Source organism: Syngnathus acus, chromosome 20 (genome assembly GCF_901709675.1).
Source record: "Syngnathus acus chromosome 20, fSynAcu1.2, whole genome shotgun sequence".
In the NCBI taxonomy this organism is placed as follows: domain Eukaryota; kingdom Metazoa; phylum Chordata; class Actinopteri; order Syngnathiformes; family Syngnathidae; genus Syngnathus; species Syngnathus acus.
In genome coordinates, this window is record NC_051104.1 from 8,433,448 (window position 1) to 8,455,272 (window position 21,825).

General features: G+C 51.3%; 1 protein-coding gene across 11 annotated transcripts in view; it reads left to right on the plus strand.

Moving 5' to 3' along the window:
• Positions 1 to 21,825, plus strand: part of si:ch211-285f17.1 (sickle tail protein homolog) — a 43,107-nt gene that overhangs the window by 7,461 nt on the left and 13,821 nt on the right. Inside the window, exons 1-4 of one of the 11 annotated variants that reach the window (XM_037279710.1) lie at positions 1,968 to 2,193; positions 13,940 to 14,217; positions 20,061 to 20,144; positions 21,009 to 21,198. In XM_037279710.1, coding sequence (XP_037135605.1) covers positions 14,104 to 14,217; positions 20,061 to 20,144; positions 21,009 to 21,198 — 388 coding nt within the window. In that variant the 5' untranslated portion in view covers positions 1,968 to 2,193; positions 13,940 to 14,103. Of the gene's footprint in view, positions 1 to 1,967; positions 2,194 to 6,440; positions 6,576 to 12,573; positions 12,697 to 13,939; positions 14,218 to 15,011; positions 15,188 to 17,830; positions 18,183 to 20,060; positions 20,145 to 21,008; positions 21,199 to 21,825 lie in introns of those variants that run through there. The other 10 variants (XM_037279705.1, XM_037279703.1, XM_037279706.1 and 7 more) reach the window with 10 other exon arrangements.

The window sequence follows — 21,825 nt, forward strand, 5'->3', positions numbered from 1 at the left end:
TCTGCTTACCTTTAAGATTTGAAATGAAAGTGCTATTGGCACATCTTATCCCCATAACTTGGACGTTATGTGCGGACAAACCCGATATAAGTAGTTAAAAAAACAAAACAGAAAAAACTCGCATTTTCAAAAATAAGCACGGAGCTAAAAAATCGACTGGCGTACAAGCAATTCAAAACTAAATACACCGTAATGTGACAGGCTGGAGTAATATGTCAACACCAGCCTGTATGATTTGCCATCAAGATCCAATTCACGATCTGTCGACAGTCTTGTGTGGAAGGCTGAAATGACAAGCTTCTTTCTCTAAAGGCGCTGCTATTTAAAGCCTTTGAAGTGGGCTCTGCCTGACATTTCGTATACTGTACAGTAAGAAGTGGCTTCTTCCAGGCTGGGAGCCTTCCAGCGCACGGCACGGAGCGCTTTCATCTACTCCTAACGCACACAAAGCGCAAGCTAACCATTGGAGTAAAACCCATCTGCAGTCCTCAGTTTGGAGCTAATCCCCGCTAGCTAGCATGTTGCTAGCGCAGCAAAAGCAATCCCCGCCGGTGACGCACGCGCCCAAATCCGTTTCTGATATCCAATGGCTCGCTAATGGCGCGCACGCAGCTCTATCCTCTTGCTTCCCAAAAAAAGTCCCATGAATTGCTGGCATTTTTCGAATCCCAGTGTGTCATGGCCAGGGAACCGACGTATGTAGGTCAATCTGCTTTGCCTCATCTAAAGCCATGCAGATACACATATGTGGCCATCATATTAATATGACACATCCATACAGTTGTTGCGCATTCTGGAAAATTGATCTTTCCATAGTCATTTTTCCCCGTTGAGCAAATAAGTCGCTTACACAAAATGTGGCTCTTCTCAAAGTGTTGAGGTTAACTACTTTTCTGGCGTTTGGTCAGCGAGCACGCAAAGCAAAGCAACGCAACGGCGTCGCCCGTGTAATGTAGCACATGAGCAAAGTGTCGAGAGGTATCCAGGTGCCTCCTGTCACGACCCATCCGTCCGTCCGTCTCCAGAGTCCAGCCACTGCTATGAAATCCTCTTTTGGCGTGGAAAGCCACATCATTTGGCAAGCGTGGCTTTGCGTGTAGCTGGCTCCTTGCAATTTGTCAAACCAGTCAAATGTGGTGTTGTCTTTTTTCTCCCCCTCTCGGAGAAGCTGTGATCTTCTCTTCCTTGTGAGCCAACTTGTGCTTGCACGCCCCCCCCCCCTTCCCCCCCTTGTCACAGCTGATGTTTCAGGCACAGCCAGCGCACGCACACGGGCGCTCCGCTCTCTCCTTTTTTGAATTCTCGGCTCGCTCGCCGGAGCGCCATTCCCGACTCGGCTCGCCACCTGACATTTGCGGAGGAGCGCAAAGCGGGGACAAGAGACCAAAGAGTAGATGATGGATGGAGGGAGGGAAGCAAGCGGAAGGAGAGAAAGCGGCACGAGACCGAGCCCGGCCACTGAACCCGAGCCACGCACGCGCCGATGACGCCGAGCGGCACATCTGGAACAGCTTGGGCGGCTGCACCTGAACCGGGACGTTGGCTCCTTTTTCCACATTGACCTCTTGAAAGCGGGATCTGGTCAGAAAAAGAAGAGGAAGCAAAGGTGCAAGGTCGGAATGAGATGCTGAAGGAGGACGAATCAAGAGTCGCTGGCCAGGAACATTCTGTTAGTTTTGGCAAAGCTGCTCCGCAGGTTTACGCGCACACACACCCGTTGTTTGTTTTGGAGAATGAGCCCAGCAGGCCACGCCAGGAGAGGAGAGCACCTTCCGCAGAGCTAATCATCCCCCACCCCCAAATTCCCCTCCCTCCCCTCCCCCCTGCCTGCCTGCCTACCTGCCTGCCTGCGCCAGTCACAACACGCCGGAGAGCCGCGGGGAGTTCCGAGAGGACGCGGACGCACAGACCGACTCCAGATGTCCAAAAGCTCCAGGCCGGCCCGGCCCCCCTCGACCGGGGCCGGATCCGAGCTGCCCTCCCCCAGGAAGGAATGCCCCGGCACGGCCGCTCGAGCGCAGAGCGTGGGCGAGAAGCCGACCAAGGCGGGCGCCGGCCGCCTCTTAAGCAGACACAAAGCGCCGAGCCAAAAGGGCCCGCCGGGCGAGGCCGGAGCCGCCGACACCGCCGACACCGTGGAGTCCGTCGTCCCTGGGAAGAGTGGAAGCAAAGCGTGGAGCTGCCATCACAGCAGTAAGTGGAATCCTCAACTTGTATTGGCTCACTTTGAAGTGGGGCCTTCTCGTCTTTCACTTGTTCTTTTCTTGTTGCTTCAATCTGGGCATGAAGGCTACCTCCCTTAACTCTGGCCATCTTCTTAGCCCGAAGGAAAGGCACTTGCTGCTACAGGTTCTTCCAAGATACTTCTTCTTCAAATCACAACAGACAATTGCTTTTTTTGTCGCGAGAACTAGCGGCAAATAGCTCCGGCCGAACAAAGGACTCTTATCGTTCCCTTTTGACTCTCGCTCGACTCGGCGGGGCGCCGACTTTCACGCTGGCGTCGGGAATGGTAGCGCCTTTCCAAACGTCTGCTATAGCTTCCTGTCAGCGGAGGAAGGGCCATTTCAGTCTTTGGCTCCGAGAAGAGGCAGGCCAAAAGGGGCTGAACTTAGTTGGTGAAGAGAGTTGACGCAAGGAGGTCAGGAATGCGAGCAGGGCATGCTGGGGAATCAACAGCCCCAAAAAAAAGCCCGCTTGTGGGGTACAAGAAAGGTGGGGGTTGGGCAGCTTTCTACTGGAAACCAGATGTTTGTGGGAAGACAAATTAGGCGGCTGTCTCTTTGTGAGGCTCTGAGCCAGAACCAAACCCTGGCCACGGGGTCACGGACGAGATGAGGCAAAGACGATAAGCGTGCGTGACAGGTGACATTTGCACCGTGGCTACCGAAGCTTCGGAACTGACCGCCGCTCCACACCGAGCCCAATTTCACACCTGCAAGTAGAATCCAATAGAATAGGACCTTGACCAAAGGATCTGGCTTTAAATTTCATTCACGCTCGCTTGGCTCATATCGTTTGAAAACGCGTGCCCCGTCATGCTCACGAGACCCGGCGGCCGGCCGGCCGGCCGGCCCGCCCGCCCGCCATCTCTTTGGGTGATGACTCACGAAAAGCTCAGCGAGCGTGTCGCGGCGCGATCCCAGCTCTTGCTTGTGCAAGAAGATGACAAAAGGATTTCCATTCTTTTTGTTGGGACAAATGTTGGGAGAGAATGAAAATGAGAAGATGAATTGCATTCTTTGAATTTGTTGGACAATTCTTTTGACTTGGCCACATCTTCAGCACTACCTGTGAGGAGTGCAACAAAGGAGACCTTTTAAAAAGCTTTGATTCCAAATGCGACCTCTCTGAGTCATTGGAGACGCAACGGACTAATGGTGCGTTGCTTGCTCGCTTGCCTGCCTGCTTGCTTGCTTGGTGGCCCGCAGTCTCACATTTGCAAATGAGCGGACCTGACTCAGCCCTCGAAACAGAACAAGTGTGGATTGTAAATTCTTCCCACTAGGGACTTACTGCAGTGTTTTTTCTCATCCGTGGGTATAATTTCCAGTGTTGTTTTTTTTCTTTTTCTTTCTTCCCTTCTCCTCCTCGGCTGCAGAGGCGGGAGCCTGTTGAGGTGATTGGCTGCAGCTGGAGAGTGAATTAAAAGAAAAGTGGCCATCTAATGGAAGACCACCATGGTGTTGCAGCTCCATTTGTTGAATTTCATCTTCTGAGTTGTCAAAAGTTGTGTTTGTTCTTCAAAGGATTTGGCAGCTCTTCAATTGCTTCTTTTTCTTTAGTCTCATTCAAACTGAAAATGAAGTCCCAGAATTTGTTTGGGGTTCTACCGGGACCATCACCATAACCTTTTATTTTGGCTGTGGACTTGTGAACATTGTTCACGCGTACCGTGTGGTTTCCAAGAACCGCCTAAGGTTTTTTGGACTGCAGGCGTTTTGTCCTACCACCCCCCCCCCCCCCCCCCCATTTGGCTTTTGCTCGTCACATGCTCGTCACCGCCTCTGTTTGGTCTGATCCAATGTCGGAATCTGCAAGTATTGACTACTGCCTCGTTGGCTCACTGATAGCAAGTTGGGGGGAAAAAAGCCACCTTAGACGAGGGCCTGCCTGCCTGCCTGCCTGCCTGCCTGCCTGCCTGCCTGCCTGCCTGCCTGCCTGCCTGCCTGCCTGCCTGCCTGCCTGCCTGCCTGCCTGCCTGCCTGCCTGCCTGCCTGCCTGCCTGCCTGCCTGCCTGCCTGCCTGCCTGCCTGCCTGCCTGCCTGCCTGCCTGCCTGCCTGCCTGCCTGCCTGCCTGCCTGCCTGCCTGCCTGCCTGCCTGCCTGCCTGCCTGCCTGCCTGCCTGCCTGCCTGCGAAAGTGTCCTTGAACAGTTCTGGGCGCCAAAGTGTCAGGTGTCAGAAAGCCAACAAGTTTTTACAAGTCCCGAGGCCGCTGAGGAAACCAAACGGGATGCAGGCTGGCAGGCAGGCAGGCTGGCAAGCAGGCAGGCAGGCTGGCAGGCAGGCAGGCTGGCAAGCAGCCACGCAGGCAGGCAGCCACGCAGGCAGGCAGCCACGCAGGCAGGCAGCCACGCAGGCAGGGCTGTGCGTCAGGTTTATTCCCGACGCATTGCACTCGGAGCAAAATCCACTTCCTGCCCACCTTTGAATCTCTCTCTCTCTTTCTCATCTCCTTCACATAATTGCTCCTGGAGGCTCCTTGCTCTTCTCGCACCTGGCAGGCGGCTGGCGCCCCCTGCTGTCAAAGTCATGGGATTTGAACTTGAACCCTTCATCTGACTCATGTGGCGGGCGTTACGTCAGTGAGTCACGTGACGTTTCCACTTATATCCCTCCGAGCGTGACTTGTTCAATGAGGAATTTCTGACTTAATGCCCAGATGGTTTGGCTTCTCTCATCGCTTTTATATAAACCGCTCCAATCATTGATTGAATCACTGATTTGGGGATAAGTGCCGCCCTTCCGTTTGCTCTCAGATCAGGGGGATTTTTTTGGAGAAAGGGAATAATGCGCTTTGGCCCGGCGATGAAGTCAGCGGTTAGACATTCGAGCTTGTCAACGAGACGGCTCAGCCCGGCCGCGTCGCTAAGCTGCGGGAGAGAGGATGGGGTGGGAGGGGTTCTGCTGAGCTGGGGCTTTAAATTGCTTCAGAAAACTGAGAAACATACGGTGATGTCATTTTTTTACAAAAGTGGCTTTAGAGCGGAGGGGAGCAGCTCACTCGGGGCTTTGGCCCATCGGAGGTTAAATATACGGAAATGGCAGCTCCAGGGGGGGATGGAGGGTGACGGCGGCCAAGGCCTTTTAGGCCCCCCCCCTGCTCTCACTCTCCATATCACTTTGCTAGGAACATGGCCCGCAAGCTAATGCTAACGTGAGCCAGCAAGAGCCTGACTTGTGGCTCTTTCTCACGCCTTTGAAATCTATTTGGGTACGAAACACAAATAGCCGAGGAAGGATTTCCATTTTGCTAAGGTCTCACCAGCATCTTTAGGAATAAGCGCATTTTGTAGCTAGAAGAGAAGAGGGTCTGTACAGGAGGGTACAGCCCCCCCCCCCCCCACCTTTCCTCACTCCAACATGTGGTGCCCAGACTAAACACCAAGATGAACGTCTGCAGAATCCAAGCTGGCAAGCGAGGTGGTGCGATGGGCCTCGTGGCTCCGCTGACGTGCGCTCGGGGAACAATTAAGGACGGCTTTTGGAACAAAAACGTGGCTCGAAAAGATAACGAGTGGCTCTTTTTGGTTTCACCGCTAAGATAATTGCAGTGAATTACAAATGAGGTTATATTTTCATAGTTGAGCACATAAGAGCTGAACTGGGACCAGGTTCGAGCTGAACTCTCGGCAGGTCAGGTCAGGTCAGGTCAGGTCAGGAGGTGTTGGCGCAATGATGAAGGTGTTGACGAGGGCAAACAAAAGCTCAGTGTGCTCCCGTCAACCTGCCTCCTCCCACTCGTCACCTCCCAGCCCCGCACCCCCAAATCACACCTCGGAACTGGCCGCCCGACTTGCGCTTGGGTGGAGGCAGAAAAGCCGCTAAAAGGCAGGCAGGCAGGCAGGCAGGCAGGCAGGCAAGCAGGCGCCTTGTCTTTGGAATTGGGCAGCTCTCAACTTGAGCCTCGTCGAGGTTTGTAACAGCAAACTGCTGGCTTTGGAGAGAAAGTTCCAGATGCATGAAAAAAAAAAATAAAAAATCTTAAGCGTGCTCCCCCCCCCTAATTCAAAAAAACGTTTCGTCCTCGTCAGACATTCAAGCTGGGAGTCAAGCACCGTTTTTGGTGCGCGCTCTCTCTTGCGGGCATACATGTGACAAGCCTTTGCCAAAACAGTGGCCGAGCGAAAGGGAGGGAGGGGGGTGAGCACTTTTGTATGGATGACCTGATTGGAGCATAAGCAGCAGCCCAGGAAGTAAGAAAGCGAGCGAGAGAGAAAGAGAGAGCCAGAGAGAGAGAGAGAGAGAGAGAGAGAGACAGAGAGAGAGACAGAGAGAGGGGAGGCAGTGGGAGTTGGAAAAAGGAGCGGAAAAAGTTTTTGGGACTGTTGCGTTTGGACGCTTAATCTTAAAGGTGAGTGCCTCACCTCGCTGTTACCATCAATTGTGTACATCTTGCAACATGACTTATTGTCATTTGCATGGCAAAGGCAATTTCCTTTGGGGATCTTTGTCTCTCCCTGCTCGGTTGCTTCCATATGCCTGCCGCTGAAAGCTTGTTTTGCACTTGGGTTGTTGTGTTTTTGCCTTGATCTGAACTGCAGCCAACCGTTCGTTCAGTGAAGCTGCTTTCTGGCTGTGTCTAATTAAACTAAAGGGGGGTTGTTGGGCGGGGGGCTCCAAACAAACGATTGTGCGTTAAGTCAACGAAGCGTTTTGTTGCATGCGTCCGCCGCCGCATAGTCATCCCTCCTGAGAAGCTGCCTCGCCTGGCTGGCTGGCTGGCTGGCTGGCTGGCTGGCTGGCTGGCTGGCTGGCTGGCTGGCTGGCTGGCTGGCTGGCTGGCTGGCTGGCTGGCTGGCTGGCTGCCTGCCTGCCTGCCTGCCTGCCTGCCTGCCTGCCTGCCTGCCTGCCTGCCTGCCTGCCTGCCTGCCTGCCTGCCTGCCTGCCTGCCTGCCTGCCTGCCTGCCTGCCTGCCTGCCTCCCTCCCTCCCTCCCTCCCTCCGTGGATCACGAGGAAGCCGACAGTCAACGGCTGACTGCGGCTCAGGCTCGCGTGAGATTTGGACGTCCGAGTTTGCTCAGGGGGCGAGCGAGGTTTATCCCACGAGGGGAGACTCGCTCTCTCCTTCTCTGACGGCGGCACTGATGTCGTCACGGAAGTTCCGGCAATGTCCTGTATTTTCTACTTATTGCAACAATCTGTGTGTCAAAGGGACTTTGGCCTGAGCGCTTTCCCGCTACTGTCAATTAAACTCATCTGGAAAGCTCCAAATTTCAGCTTTTTTCCACCCTTCAGTGGATTTGCAGATGCAGTACGGTCTCTTCTTATCAATGAGACAGAACCTCATCATTGGCCGTGGTCGTCTCTCCCGAGTTTCCTGCGTGCTGATGTTATGAAATGGAAGGCGACGGCTGCAAGTGGTATTCGGCCAAGCAGTCCGTCCGTCCGTCCGTCCGCCCGCCCGCCCGCCCGTCTTGAAATGCCATTATATGAGCAAACGGCAGCAGATTCTGTCTTGGGTGGGGGTGGGGTGGCTGGTAGACCAGGTGTTTGTCTGCGCTGTCGTTTCTCATCGTGGCGCCGAGCCAACTCGCGCTCACATCGCATCACTGCTTCTGGAGCTGCTTGAATTAGCTTGTGTAGTAGATACTTGGATTAGCATTGCGCTTTCTTTGGATCTTTATGACCTCGCTCGCCCGCCCGCCCGCCCGCCACTTGCTTCTCCGACTCTATCTCCTTTGTCGCTTGCCTTTGACGGGAACGGAGGTCCGAGACAAATGTCCCGGGGCGTGAAAGGACGCTGGCCCGCCTGGCGCTCTTCTGGCGCTATTAACCTGCCAAGCTCTTTTTCCTCGAGTGTAAACAGAAGCCAGCCCCTTTTAGAAGCGTAGCGAGTAGTTCTTGCTCGCCTCTTCGCAAACAGATGAAGGTCAAGGAAACAATCTTCAGCAAAGTTACCATTGGAATGCAGTGTCCCTTTTCCGCCGACTCTGGGATGTTTTTGTTCGCGAGAGCTATTTTTGGCCAAGGCTGCCTTGTGTCTGTGCGCGATGTGTTTGGAGAACTCCTTCCTGCTCTGACTGATAACTGGACAGCATTGTGTAAATACCCAACTTGATGCAAAGTATAGTGTATATACAAACATCTTGGCTTCCCGTCTATTTTGACGCACGCGGCCAGCCCAGAAACGTATCGTTCAAAGCCCAAAGCAAGCCCTGAAGCGCAGCTGCGCAGACCGTCCGCCTTCGTGCATTCCAGAGAACGGCGGTGTTTAGCGTCGCCACGTAGCGGCGCAGTAGTTTATTTGGAGTGGGCGCTACGTAAAGACCTGGGCGCCAGAAGATGGCGTCCATTGGCTGAGCCTCACTTCTTCTGGGGGCTCTCCACTTTGTTTCCACAGTAGGCGTGTGTGGTCTCCAAGTCGCTCTCCAAGTCTAGACGGTACCCCAGAGTACGTCTTGAGCCATTCCCGCCTCACCTCACCCGCTCGCGCTACAGTTACCGGCGCTACTAAAAGCTAAACGATTCCTCAGCGTGTCAATGTTTAGGTATGCTTTTTGCGGGCGCAAAATGAGATCAGAACCCAGACTGGCTTCTCGTACCTTTTCCCCTCACGAGACGTTTTGGCAAAGTGTACCCGAGAGGTATTGGCTCATTAGGATTCTTGGAAGAAAGCCAAGATCGCGGCTCGGCTTCTCCATTCCCCCACGATGGCGACGGCGCTACCTTACGCAACATTCCGTTCCGTAACCGTTCCGTTCATTTTCAGAATGGCAGGAAAAAGGCCTCGCAAACACACCACGGGATCTTGGTGTACTTTATCACCTTTGTTTTCGAGGTTTTCTTCCTTCCGCAACAGTCTTCTCGGCAGCAGTGCAGCTGCTGACCCCCCCTGCCCCTACTCCAGTCCTGAGCCACCAAATATGCCTAATCCAATTTGTGGGTTATGGGAAAGAAAATGGCACGTAAACCTCTAAAAATAGATCATTGAATTCCAGCGAAACAAATGGTCCGTTCAGCGCTGACTCGTTGAAGAGGAGCTTTTGGTTATTCGACGCATCCCGTTGAGTGGGTCAGCTCTGACAGCTCGATGGATAGGACTTGCTGTGTGGGGCCGCGGAGAGACTTCATTATAGTCACTATCGCACTTTGGCTTTAGCGGATCCATAATGCATGGCTTCCTCGCAATCACGCTCGCGAGCTTGGGCACGTCTTTCCGACGCACTACGCCAAAACCAAAGTCGCCGTTGTTCCCAAATCCCATTTAGGGGGAGCGTAATTGCAGAGTCACGGCAAACTAACCGGTGGCGACCAGATTTGACCTCCGGAAGATTTTTTTTGCTCAACTCTTCTGTCCGTATGGAGACTCAACCCATTGCTTGCTGCTTTGTTTTTGGGCGGGTTGCTTGTTACAGCTGGCGAGGCTTAATGAGCCACGTGTTTTAGAGGCAAAGGCGTGGCTCGTAAATGGCCGAAAGATGCTAAAGCGCTGTCCATCTTGAAGCCGACCGAGGGGGACCATAAAGCCGGCCGGCCGTCGTTTCCGGTGAGCGCAAGCAAAGCCATTTGTACATAAATCCGCCTGTCGTTAGAATAATCGGATCGTTATTAATACGGGCCGATGGTTTTCGGACAACGAGGAGGGAAGGACGTGTCGGACTGCGCGCCGACAAAAGACATCAAGATTCCAATAAACAATGGTTTTAATTGGGAGCGGTGAGACCATCTCGGGGCTTAGAGGCGTACCTCGTTAAAAAGAGTGACAGTGGCGTTCCACTTTCCTGCCTTTTTATAAAAACACACACAAATGGTTTCTTTGACAGCTTTGCCAGATATCAAAGGAGCATTTGCTTGCATCGTAACTCCTCCCACGTGGCAATTTTGTTCCAATCGGCTCGGCGAGTGCAGCAAGCGGGTGCAAGTGTGCGAAGTTTCAATTGAGGATTTGAATTGAGATGTTCTCGCTGTGACGTGTTTGCGCAGCGCTGGCTCCTAAGGCCGCGTCATGTCCTGCCTTCAGTAATCTGAATTCGCTGCCGCCGCCACCGCCACTGCCGCTTTGATCAGCAAAGAGTCCCGTCGCTAATCCTCTTGAGCTGTGGATGTTTGCCCGGGCGGGACACACAGACTTTCCAAATGTGATTAAAAAACAGATGCAAAGGCCGCACCCAAAAAAAAGTTGGAATCGGAAGTGACATAACGCTGACGTGTGCAACTTTTGATGCCTTGCCACCCATTTGGAACATCACAACATCAGGTGACTTGTGACGGAAGAAGAGGGAGAAAAGAAAGGCCACTTGAACGGCAGCCCCGATTACATCACTGGTGGAGTTCTGGGAGGGTGGGGCTGTCCCCTGAGGATGATGTCATCCATAACCAATCGGAGCATACCTAGGAGACGTGTTCCCGAGTTGTGGAGCCTCTAATATCACACTTTGAAAATGTGAACATTCATTTGAAAACATCCTAATTATTGTGTGTGCTATTTGTAGCATAGAAGTTCTGACCTTTTCCTAAACACATTTTCCCACACCTAGCTGACTCCCTCCCTCCCTCCCTCCCCCCCAAGATCCAGATATCAAGCTTCAGCCCTCCATCTTGAGGAGCTTAGGAAGACTTCAGGTGAGAGAACTGGGCTCCAATTCCTTCACCTGGCGGCAGCTGTTCCGTGCATTTAATGCCCCCTCTTAGTTGGCCCAGAGAGCGCCGTTGCCACGGGAGACCGGCGAGGCATTCGAGTCTCCCTCCACACACTCAGAGCCCAAGTTAATGAAGTGCACATTAACACACGCTCGGCTCGGCTCAGCTCGGCTTAGTTAATGAACGGCAAAAGACGGACTGGACCGACTCCCTGATCGCTTCACAGCGCGTGGACTGATCAGTGTTTGCAAGTTGTGAGTGTAAGAAATGAATGCGGCCTTTTGCGACATCTCCGGTGTGGCTTACCTGTTCCCAAACTGACTGAAAGTCACATTTGAGCTGCTGCTTTGTAGCACAGGTTGCTCATTTTCAAGCTTTTATTTCATACAGAGCAATTCAGCTGTGTAAAAATAAATCCTCATCATAATAATGCTGGTTGTTTTTTTTATTTCCTATGAGCTAAACCATTGAGTAGCATTTTTGGTGTTTTTTTTAGGTCCGAGTCAGCACTTTGTGTATCCAGAGGCTTAGTTGCACGGCAGAGTTTGGCACGAGCACGGGGCTGGCTTCATTCCTGCGTACGGCCGGCCGACAGGTGGAGGCTCGCCAAGCTGGATGTTCAAACTGCATAATTTACTCGTGGAACCTTTGTGATGCTGTCAGAAAAGGGGGTGGGGGGATGGGGCGGTTCTTTTATTTTTTTTAACATGTGGAATGCTAAGGGGAGATTTTGGACTACAGGCTGTAATTTTTGGTTGTGGTTGGATACATTTTACTCTTTAGGACGGCGCTTGTCAAAACTGGGGTAGAAAAAAAAAAGACCTTTATAGTTCATCATTTAAAACTGTGCCTCCCTCGAAAAAACTAGAACTGATACTAAAACGGATACAAACTTAACTAAAAGCATACCTCAGCAAAAAAATCTAATCTGCTCTAAAAACTAAGACTGAATTAAAAAGGCCCAAAAGAAAAGCAAGAGCAAAATCCCAAAGTTTCTGTAAGCCCGCTCTGTACCTAAAAGCTGTGAATCTCATTTTATGATGCTAGCTAGGCAGCATCTGCAAAGCAACAGGTTGGAGCCTGTTCTCCGGAGCTTTCCACCTCCATTGCAAGACGCCATGGCCAACAAAAACACTTTGGCAAAGATCCCCACCGGGGCTGAAAGTGGCGCCGGAGCGGACGCGCCCTCTCGCATTTGGACATTAGCCGTCGGGTCGGCTGGGACCAGCGCTCCCAATTACACGGCTCGCCCCCAAACCCTCCTATTGATTGCATTGCTTTCCACGGACCACCGTGAAGGTGCGCCAATGTCGCGGCGTCGGATCGATTCCCAGCCGCTACGGGCCAATGAGCTCATGAGGGTTGGCGGAGAAAGATAATATTGCATCGAAGACCAGACGTGACCAAAACGGCAGCGGCTGGGTTCTTCTCCTACCGGGTGGGTTCCTAATTGGGAACAAGCGCTGTCGGCTTGGGAGAGGATTTGCTTAGGCTCGGTTCTAGCTCAAAGGATAGCGCTCGAGAATCGAAGTCCAAGGATTTAACATGACACCTGTTCATTATTGCTGTTGTCGCAAGTGTTCTGGCGGTGTTGACGCGCACTCTGTGCGTGCCGTAGATGTTCCGAGGCGCGCGAGGAGGATGGTCGCACTTTGTCCTGGAATGCAGTTGACTTTCTAAATCCCCCAGCAGTCTATCCTGGGGCGAGGGAGGGAGGCAAGGGGGGGCAGGGTCTATCTCAAGCCCCCCCTTTTTGTCCACGTGAGCTGCTCCTGGAATCTCAAAGCAAGCCAGCCAGCGAGCAGCCAGTCAGAGGGTCAACCGGAGATCCGTCCCCTCTTTTCCGCGATGGAGGAAGAAATGCCCGATGAAGATTGTTCCTTTGTGGAAGGTAATGAGTTGTTATTTGAATTTTCGCATAGCACCCCAGCCAGCCAGCCAGCCACCTACCGGTGAGCCCGGTACACTTTGACTTTGTTTTTGTCTGCTGAGTGTAATTTAGTGAGCGGTGAGGGGGAACTGTTTGGGTGTTAAAAATAGCACTCCAAGTACACCAGACGTGCCGTGGCCCCGAATTAGAGCAGGGAGTCGGGTGGGAGGTGCTGTGCGGGGTGTTTGGGACCACGGTGCCGGCCAGCCGGCTGGCAACAGACGCCGCATGCTTATGCACCGTTGTCGCTGTTTTTTGTGTGTTTGCCCATCAAAGCTGGAATTCCTCAAAAGATTTGCGGTTAGAAGCGGGATCATCAAATTTGCATCAGGTTTTCCTCCAATTTGCTTGAGTTCAAAGGCTGCTTGAGCGCAAACGGCATGGCGTCTGCAAAACATTTTCCCGTAAACGACTTGACCTCTGCAAACGTAAATTTTAACCCATTGGCACGTTAGCTTCATTCTGTCATCTTGAGTTTATTTTCCCCTTTCTATGCTTTGACATTTTGTGTTTACAAGGATCAATCCACATCTGGTATTTTTGGAGAAATGGGCCATGATGATGATGATGATGATGATGTGTTTCTTGCGCTGTCAAGCGGAGATGCTGTTTATGCGCACAAATGCTCGGACGACTGCGAGGAGACAACTCGGCGCTACAAAAGTGGAAAACTCAAGTGGCGCTCTGTGGTGACATTTGTCATAAACAGAAAAAAGAGAAATAGCATCTGTTCCCTGGGTAGCGCCACTTGACAGTTGGATAAGATAAGAAGCCTTTATTGTCATTGTATGGTGAGATGAAGAGCACAATAAAACAAGTCAAACAGAGCATACACCGTATACGGTGCAGAGCAGATTTGATGTGAAATTTCTAAGCATAACGGTGCAATGCCATAGGCAGGCGGACGGACGGACGGACGGACGGACGGATGTGTTGTGTGCAGTAGCAGCAATGGCATTTGGACTTCAGTGCAGTGATGGCCTGCCTGTTCCTGAGTCTGTTTGTTCTGGTCCAGCGGTACAAGGTCACGAGCAGCTTCTGGCACTAAATTTCTCGTCCAAATAACTTTTCATCTTCGGAACATTTCTCGACTGGCCTACGAGTATATAAAAGATGGAGTCCAAGTATATTGAAGAAGAGCCTTGAAGAATACATAGTATATCCCCTTTCATGTGTCTTGACCTTGTGTGTTTTGTACGTTCAGAGCAGACCAAGAGCAACCTCAGGGTCACCTCCCCGGAGGACGCCGCGCGCAGGCAGGCCTCGCCAAATGGGCTGCCCGCTTCCAGGGCAGCAGACGCCAAAGATCGCGCCGTCCCGCGGAGACACACGTTAGGGGGCGCCCGCGGTAGCCGAGAGATCCTGGCCATGCAGCCGCCCGACATGGACAAGAAGAGGGAGGCCTTCCTGGAGCACCTCAAGCACAAGTACCCCCACCACGCGTCGGCCATCATGGGCCACCAGGAAAGGCTGCGGGAGCAGGTAAGATTGGCTCCGGAATGTGAGTGTGTGTGTGTGTGGGGGGCGGGGGCGGGGGGCATATTGCTGAAATTGCATCGGGGACTCGTGGAGGCTGCCGATGCTGTGCACTGATACTTAAATGAAAAGAATCTGACAAAGTGACTGTGTGTAGGCAAAACAATGAAGGTAATGGTGACTTTGGCATCTGGCCATGACGGACGCTCTGGGCCGTGATGGACGCTCCGGGCCGTGTTTCCCTTGGTGGTGGCTTGCGAAGCACTCTGTGCCCACGGTGTCATAAAACAATTCCTCTTACTATTTGACAACAAACACTTCTAAAAGATGACATGCATGCAAGTTAAACATAAGCAGGCAGTGCACTGGATGTAAAACAATTGGACAGTTTGAACATTGAATTGAGTGATTATTTCACCTACCACAAGGGGGAGCCTGCGTACCACCTGTGGTACGCGGCAAACACTAAATAAATCACTCTGATTGTGATGTAGCGTTCCCATCATCATAAATCTGACATCGTATTTTTTCCAAGCAAGAGAGCAAATCTCAATTGTTGAAGAATACGGTATTAAGGTGTGTTTTTTTTAGTGCTGCTTTTGTTTTGCATCACCTAGTGTCTGGCAAAATGCACTTTGCTGTCGCGAGCTTGTCAAACAGGTAGGTTCAGTCAGCTGCAGCCCGGCTGGGTTGGCTGGGCCGGCCGGGACGGGCTGGGCTGGGCTGGGCTGGGTGGAGTCACGGCCGGTCGCCATGGCGACGCCGTGTGATGTCACCACTGGAGGGGGCTCGCTGGTTAGGAGCTTGAGTTGCAGCAGCCTGCCTGCCTGGCTGCCTGCCTGCAAGAGAAAGAGGTGTCGAGACTGAGCTGAGCCATGGTCGCACGGCAGAGCTTGCGCGTGGATTATCGCATTCTATGAAATGCGCACAACAACTTTTTCCACACTCCGACTACAATTATTTGTTTACCAGTGAGGTAGGTTGCGATTCTTTTCCCTGCCTCTGAGTGCAAGTTGGATTTGTTAGACGTGTGCAGACTCGTTTGGCAACTTGCACGCTGGGCAGGTGCTTGTTGGCTCCATTGCAAAACAACAACAACAACAAAAACAAAGTTGTTTGGGGTTATTAATGGGGAAACTGTGCTTGTGGGTGTTGCAGCATAATCTATATAATCATTTGATAAGGGCGTCGTTTTTACGCAAATTGTTTTGCATCGGTTCAAGAAAAGAAACGAGCGTGTTCTCGTGTTTTGGCAATATTGCGACAGTGTTGCTATTTGAAGTGAAATCCAATGCGCTGTCCTTTCAACAGTCCTACTTGTTGAAGAAATATTTTGGAAGTCTTATTTAATAGTTGTATCTGCCATTGCCAAGCTCAATATTTGTTTTGACTGTTGGGTGGCAATGTTTTTGTGTTGTGCCATAGTAATGCTCTTATGCACAATGACCTCCTAGTGGCAGAAATGCATGTTATCAACTTGTTTTGTATTATAGTTTGCAATATTGGAAGTAGAATTATCATAGTCATTATTTTTTCTTCTTGGCCTTTTTGCACATTATTCCGAATTTTGCGAATATTTGGGTGGGCTACAATGAGTCACCTTTCACTGCGTGATTAATCATAAAATCATTTTATTGTGATATGCTAGTTGTGGGTCACATTTTTTGTATTTTATTTCATATATTGTGCAGTTATATTTTTATAATACTATCATGTTTATTTTTTCCACTTTATCATTATTTCTTATATTGTTCTGCTACCCCACCACCACCACCACCAAAAAAATGAAATCAATTAAAAAAATAATGCATCTTCCAAAAGAATTGGACAGCAGTAAGTGGTGTCACACTGCGCCCTTTTATTCAAGCAAGACTGAACGGAAGTTTTTCCCACGCTGTGCCCCCCACCATACAGGAAGAGCAAACCCCGCTGGCGACAGTGTGTGCCTCGCGGGTGTCAAAAAAACAAAACGGTCTCAGGAGGTTTGAGTTACTCGAGGCGGAGAGATTGAGAAAAGCGCAAGATATTATCACACGCCTAACTTCCTGAATTGTCACCTCCTGAGTGTTTGACTGAAATTGCCATTTCTGTATCTGTCTGCCTCACAAAAGCCAGTCGTTTCATTTCCGGGGCCGTGAAAGACACGATCGCTGGAGATGAGATAACATCTACGCTGGCAACATTGACCCCTCGCAAACACACGCGCGCACACTTCCTTCCTTCCTTCCTTCCTTCCTTCCTTCCTTCCTTCCTTCCTTCCTTCCTTCCTTCCTTCCTTCCTTCCTTCCTTCCTTCCTTCCTTCCTTCCTTCCTTCCTTCCTTCCTTCCTTCCTCCCTCCCTCCCTCCCTCCCTCCCTTCCGCCTCTGTGCGTGATGAGCCGTGAATTCCGAGGTGAACAGTTTTGTTCGACACAGTCGAGCGGCCTTTTGAGACCGTTGGCGGACCGGTCTTGCATGCCCGGGATGTGATCATCCTTTGGCCCGTGAGAGCGGCTCACCAAAGCTTTGACCTGTGCGGCGTGGCAGGTGAGGGAAAGGTGAGCTGCGTTCAAGTGCAGCGGGAACTCTGCATGCTTCTGTCGTCCTGTGAAACTGCCACCGTTTCACATTTCCTTGTAACTTTGCGTGATCAAATATCGATGCGTCGGGTATGAACGTCACTTAGGTAGGACCGCTTTTTGTGTCTCCAGTGAAAGCTCTCGAGTTAATTTGTTGTCGGTTGCCTCCAAACTGCCCGAGACACAAGGTCAGCTCATCTCCGTTTGTATTGCAAAGCTTAAGTCGGACTATCGAGTGCAAAAAAGCGCCCGCTGGAAGGAGCTCAGACCCGATTAGCTGCTCTGATTAAGACACTTGTATTGTGTCGTGTTAAAAACAACAAAAAGCGCCGTCTGGCTTTCGTGGCTATCGGCGGCGATCAGATGCAGGCCAATCATCTGGCCTTCTGTCGGGAGGGGCTTAACCCCAGAGACACGCCGGATTAGACGAGACGAGGGGGCATCGGCGCCACTGCGCGCGCCGCTTGCCCCCGAAACTCCAACAGGGGGGGGGGGGTTCACGGTGCACGCCGCCAACTAGTGCGCTCGTTCCGAGTCATTAAGTCGGACGGCCTCTGCTACGAATTTGGCCGATGATTGGAAACAGAAGCTCTGCTAGGAACCGCAGTGACAATCCTTCCAGGAGGACAATAAATGATTGTTTCCTGCAGGAGTCCTTATTCTAGCGTCTTGAGATGTTCTCACCTGAGTAGACCTTTTCACATCAACAAACCCACGTGAAATTTGATCTTCAGCCAGTCTGACTGGACTGGAAGCGCTCCTCCTCTTTGTGTTCCACCATCGGTGCTGTGTGTTATTCTGGCCGATTAAAGGGCAAGTCCGGGCAGATTGGAGCAGTGTTACCCCGTCAGCAAATAGTTTGGAGGTGGCAAGAGAGGCAGTTTAGACCGAAGCCTGTGTGTGTGAGACTGTGTGTGTGTGTGAGACTGTGTGTGTGTGTGTGTGAGACTGTGTGTGAGACTGTGTGTGTGTGTGCGCGTGTGCGTGTGCGTGAGACTGTGTGCGTGAGACTGTGTGCGTGAGACTGTGTGCGTGAGACTGTGTATGTGAGACTGTGTATGTGAGACTGTGTGTGTGTTTAGTCCATCACCTACTGAGTGTCTTGCATAGACTGCCGTCTTATCTCCGTGGGATACGGGTAGTATCTTTTTATCTTCCGACACGGGAGATCTGAATGCGGGCACGAGTGTTGAGAGGCCTTTTGAAAATGCATAAGAAGGGTTAGGGCAGGGCAGAGCAGAGCAGAGCAGGGCAGCGGGTTGAGGTAGACCAGAAAGGAAAAGAGTCAGGAACAGTTGTACAGAGAAAGTGCTACAAGGTCTAAAACAACACCCAGAGGAAGAACTGCTTTCCTCTGGACCAGGGGCTTTCCATTTGCACATGTTGGTTGGAGCGCCACGCGTTTCCAATACGGTAAATGCTGCATAGTTTCTTGTTTCTTTCTTTCCTCTATTCTTGATGTGAATTTTGTCATGCTAAAGCAATAGCAAATGTTAGCATGTTAACATTTTCCCCATTTGACATACTGTATGAGATGCAACTCGAGTTACTGTCTTGCTCTGTTAAGGAGCCAAAAAGTCATCCATTTGGACTTTTATCAACTTTTATGAGCAGATTTGAATAGAAAACCCAAAATGAAAATAGCAGAGCCCTTGAGTGCTGTGCTGTTGTGTGTAAATGTTATTAGCATGTTAGCATTTGAACAATTTGACATAGTGTGTGAGAGAGATGTAACTCGGGTCTTTGCTGTGTCAAGTGCCGAGAGTGTTAACAAGTCATCCATTTGTACTTTTTGATGAACTTTTTATTTGAATAGAAAAGCAGAAAATGAAAATTGCAGAGCCACGGAGTGCTCGCCGTTCCCGGCGGCAGCCGTGTCTGATGCTTACGCAAAGTTGACTCTTGAACGCCACTCGTTCGGCGGAGAGCGCGCGCTTGATGTCTGCCCGTGCTAACCGCGCCTAATTTGGATACGCTTGCGAGCGTGAAATCCATCGGACCGCTCCGACGTCAGAAATGTCAGCGAGGTGGACGGGCACGTCATTCATTGTCTTCGCTGTTACTGCTCAGATGTCGAATGGCTAGGACAAAAATAAAAACAAAAGGAGCCTCCAAAAGTCACGTTTGACCAAAGAGTCATTCCCGCCCGCTTAAATGAACGAGTTGGCGCAAGTCGGAAAATCCATCGGCGGAGTTTAGAAGAGGAATGCATCAGAGGAGGGGAATGGATGACCAGGGCCGTAATGGCCGTCATTAAGGAAGACAAAAAGAGGTTCTACTGCTCTGCTCCATGCAAATCTTTTTTTAGATTGTGATGTGCTGAAAGTAAGCGATTTGGCACTGCTTTGGAAAAACACACCTCCATTATTGAGTTCTTTGCAAAAGACAACTAAACGCGCCTGAAGGGAAAGCAGATAAAAGGAAGCGAAAATGTGTGTTTTGCAATGCACCCCGTCCCGTCCCGTCCCGTGTGTGTTTTGGAGCGAGGAGGCTCACAAAGAGGGACACGCATGAGCGAGTAGGAGCCATTGTTCCAGAAAATGTGACCCCAGCCCAGGACATCCTGGAAACATTTCCGCCGCCTTATTTGTATGCTAGTCAAATCTCACAGGTCAGCGCAACGGCTTGTTTTTGAGCACATATCGCCACGCGCATGAGAAAAAAGAAAAAAAGCTTTCAAGCCAACGACCCGTCAGCCTTCGGCCGAGATGGCGCGATTAAAGAAAATTGCCGAGAGTAGCCCGCTGCGAGGTTATTCTAGTGTAATGTACCTGGCGACAGCCCACACAAGGGCTACCGCCACCAGATGCCCTTTTTTCCTAGCAAGAGGCGAGGCGAGGCCTGGCTGTGAATTTGGGAAGAGACACTAGCAGCAATGCACACCCAAAAGAAAAGGTTCCATGACGCCCGCCTGTTGTAGAAAATTCCAAGGCGTTGCTATGGACGCACATGAATCTTTCAAAGCGCGTCGCACATGTGGTTTCGGGTGAGCCGTGGACTGCGGGTCGCCTCTTCCTGTTAGCGGAAGAGCATGTTTTTAATCCCATATTTGAAGGAGTCATCGATTTTGTTGGCAAAGCCAATCAAATGGAGCTGGAAGGGATGATTCCAAGTGACCAAATTGTTAGACGTGAGGCGAAGCACTTTTCGCCAGCCCCCCCCCATCAAGTTGTTGTTGTTGTTGTTGTCGTCGCCACGGCGCCCCCCGTTTGGTCCGATGAGCGCCTCGTTTTCCAATCTCGGGCCGCCCTCCCGCCGGCATTTGAATTTGCTCCTTTTCCTTCCCGTCAGTCTCTGCAGGCCATGTTCACCTCCCTGCGTTCGGAGCTGGACATTCAGAGCTACCTGATGACCATCCGCTCGCCCGCTCGCACAGTTAGTCGGCTCGTCTGGGGTCTCTGCATTTTGCCGTGTGTGTGTGTGTGTGTGTGTGTGTGTGTGTGTGTGTGTGTGTGTGTGTGTGTGTGTGTGTGTGTGTGTGTGTGTGTGTGTGTGTGTGTGTGTGTGTGGTGTGTGTGTGTGTGTGTGTGTGTGTGTGTGTGTGTGTGTGTGTGTGTGTGTGTGTGTGTGTGTGTGTGTGTGTGTGTGTGTGTGTGTGTGTGTGTGTGTGTGTGTGTGTGTGTGTGTGTGTGTGTGTGTGTGTGTGTGTGTGTGTGTGTGTGTGTGTGTGTGTGTGTGTGTGTGTGTGTGTGTGTGTGTGTGTGTGTGTGTGTGTCTCTCTTGTAACGAATCGCTATTTTTATCACAAACATTTCAAATGCAAACGTGTGACAAAGTAGCAGCATGTTTAATGGGAGCAATAGAAGTTCAGTGCATAAAGAGCCTACTGTTCCACGACCCCCCCACCCCAGCACCGCCACTTCGTCCTCGCGGCGCAGATCGTCTTACCGACGGCACAAAAGCTGGGCGAGCTCCTCGGTCCCGTCCCACACACGGCCGTATGGAAGCTTCGCTTAACCAAGGCCCGATCCGATTACAAACGACGGTCACGTCTCGTAACTCCGTAAGGACTGGCTGCGACTTTTTTTTTGTCTGTGTGAGAAACTTTGCCACTTAATGCATCGTTTGTCCGATGTTCTCGCATGTTGACGAAGGCAGAGCCGACAGAGTCGGAATCGGACTTAACAATTCTAGCACGGCTTGACAAACTTGCACTGCATGAGTTAGATCTATTGTTTTTTTTACAATAGTAACTTTTGTTCCAGATTCTTACATTGCATTTTTTTTTTGGTCTTCCAGAGCAGAAGCCCCAAGCACTGCCCCAGCCCGCAGCCCGGCGTGGACGCCGACCACCTCTCCCTCACCTCCTTGGACTCGCTGGAGGCCATGTCCGAGGCAGACGCGCCAATGGGCTTCACCCGGGGCAGCCGGGTCCGCGCCAGCCTGCCCGTGGTGCGATCCACCAACCAGACCAAAGATCGCTCGCTCGGTACGTTGGCGATATGTGTATGCTTTCACCAGAATCAGTCTTTTTTTTTTTTTTTTTTTTTTTTTTTTGCATGTGAGTAGTTTTATTACCTCTGATAGTTGGCAAAGAGGTGCTCTACGTCATTTGGGAGAGGGGGTAGGGGGGTTGTTATGGCGTGACAAGAGGGAGGGGCGGAGTGAAGCGGGGCTTTACTGCCTTGTCCCTCCCATGATGACACACGCACACAAAACGCTCATCAAAAAATGTTTGCGCGACTTCTGCTCTGAGAGAGAATACGTATGTGAGTATGGAGCTTTTGTGTTTTTAACTTGGATGGGAGGGATGTAAAGTCGCAAGGCCATTTGCGATCGCAAGCAGGCTCTGTTTGTTCACCTTTGTCCTATTCCGTCAAACATCTGGATGCAGAGTGCCGACAGAGCGGCTCTCGGGGGGAAAAGCCTTTAGCCGCCAGGAATGGGAATCTCACCGACATCTGGTAGCTTTTACCAGCTCGCACCAAGTAAAAAGCGCGCTTTGTTTGCTGTCCTCCGTCCTCCTGTCGCGCCAAATCTTTTCGTCTGGAAATATGTCACTGCGGTCAGTTCAGCTACTTTCTTTTGGCGTGGAATCTTCACCAGACATTTTGTT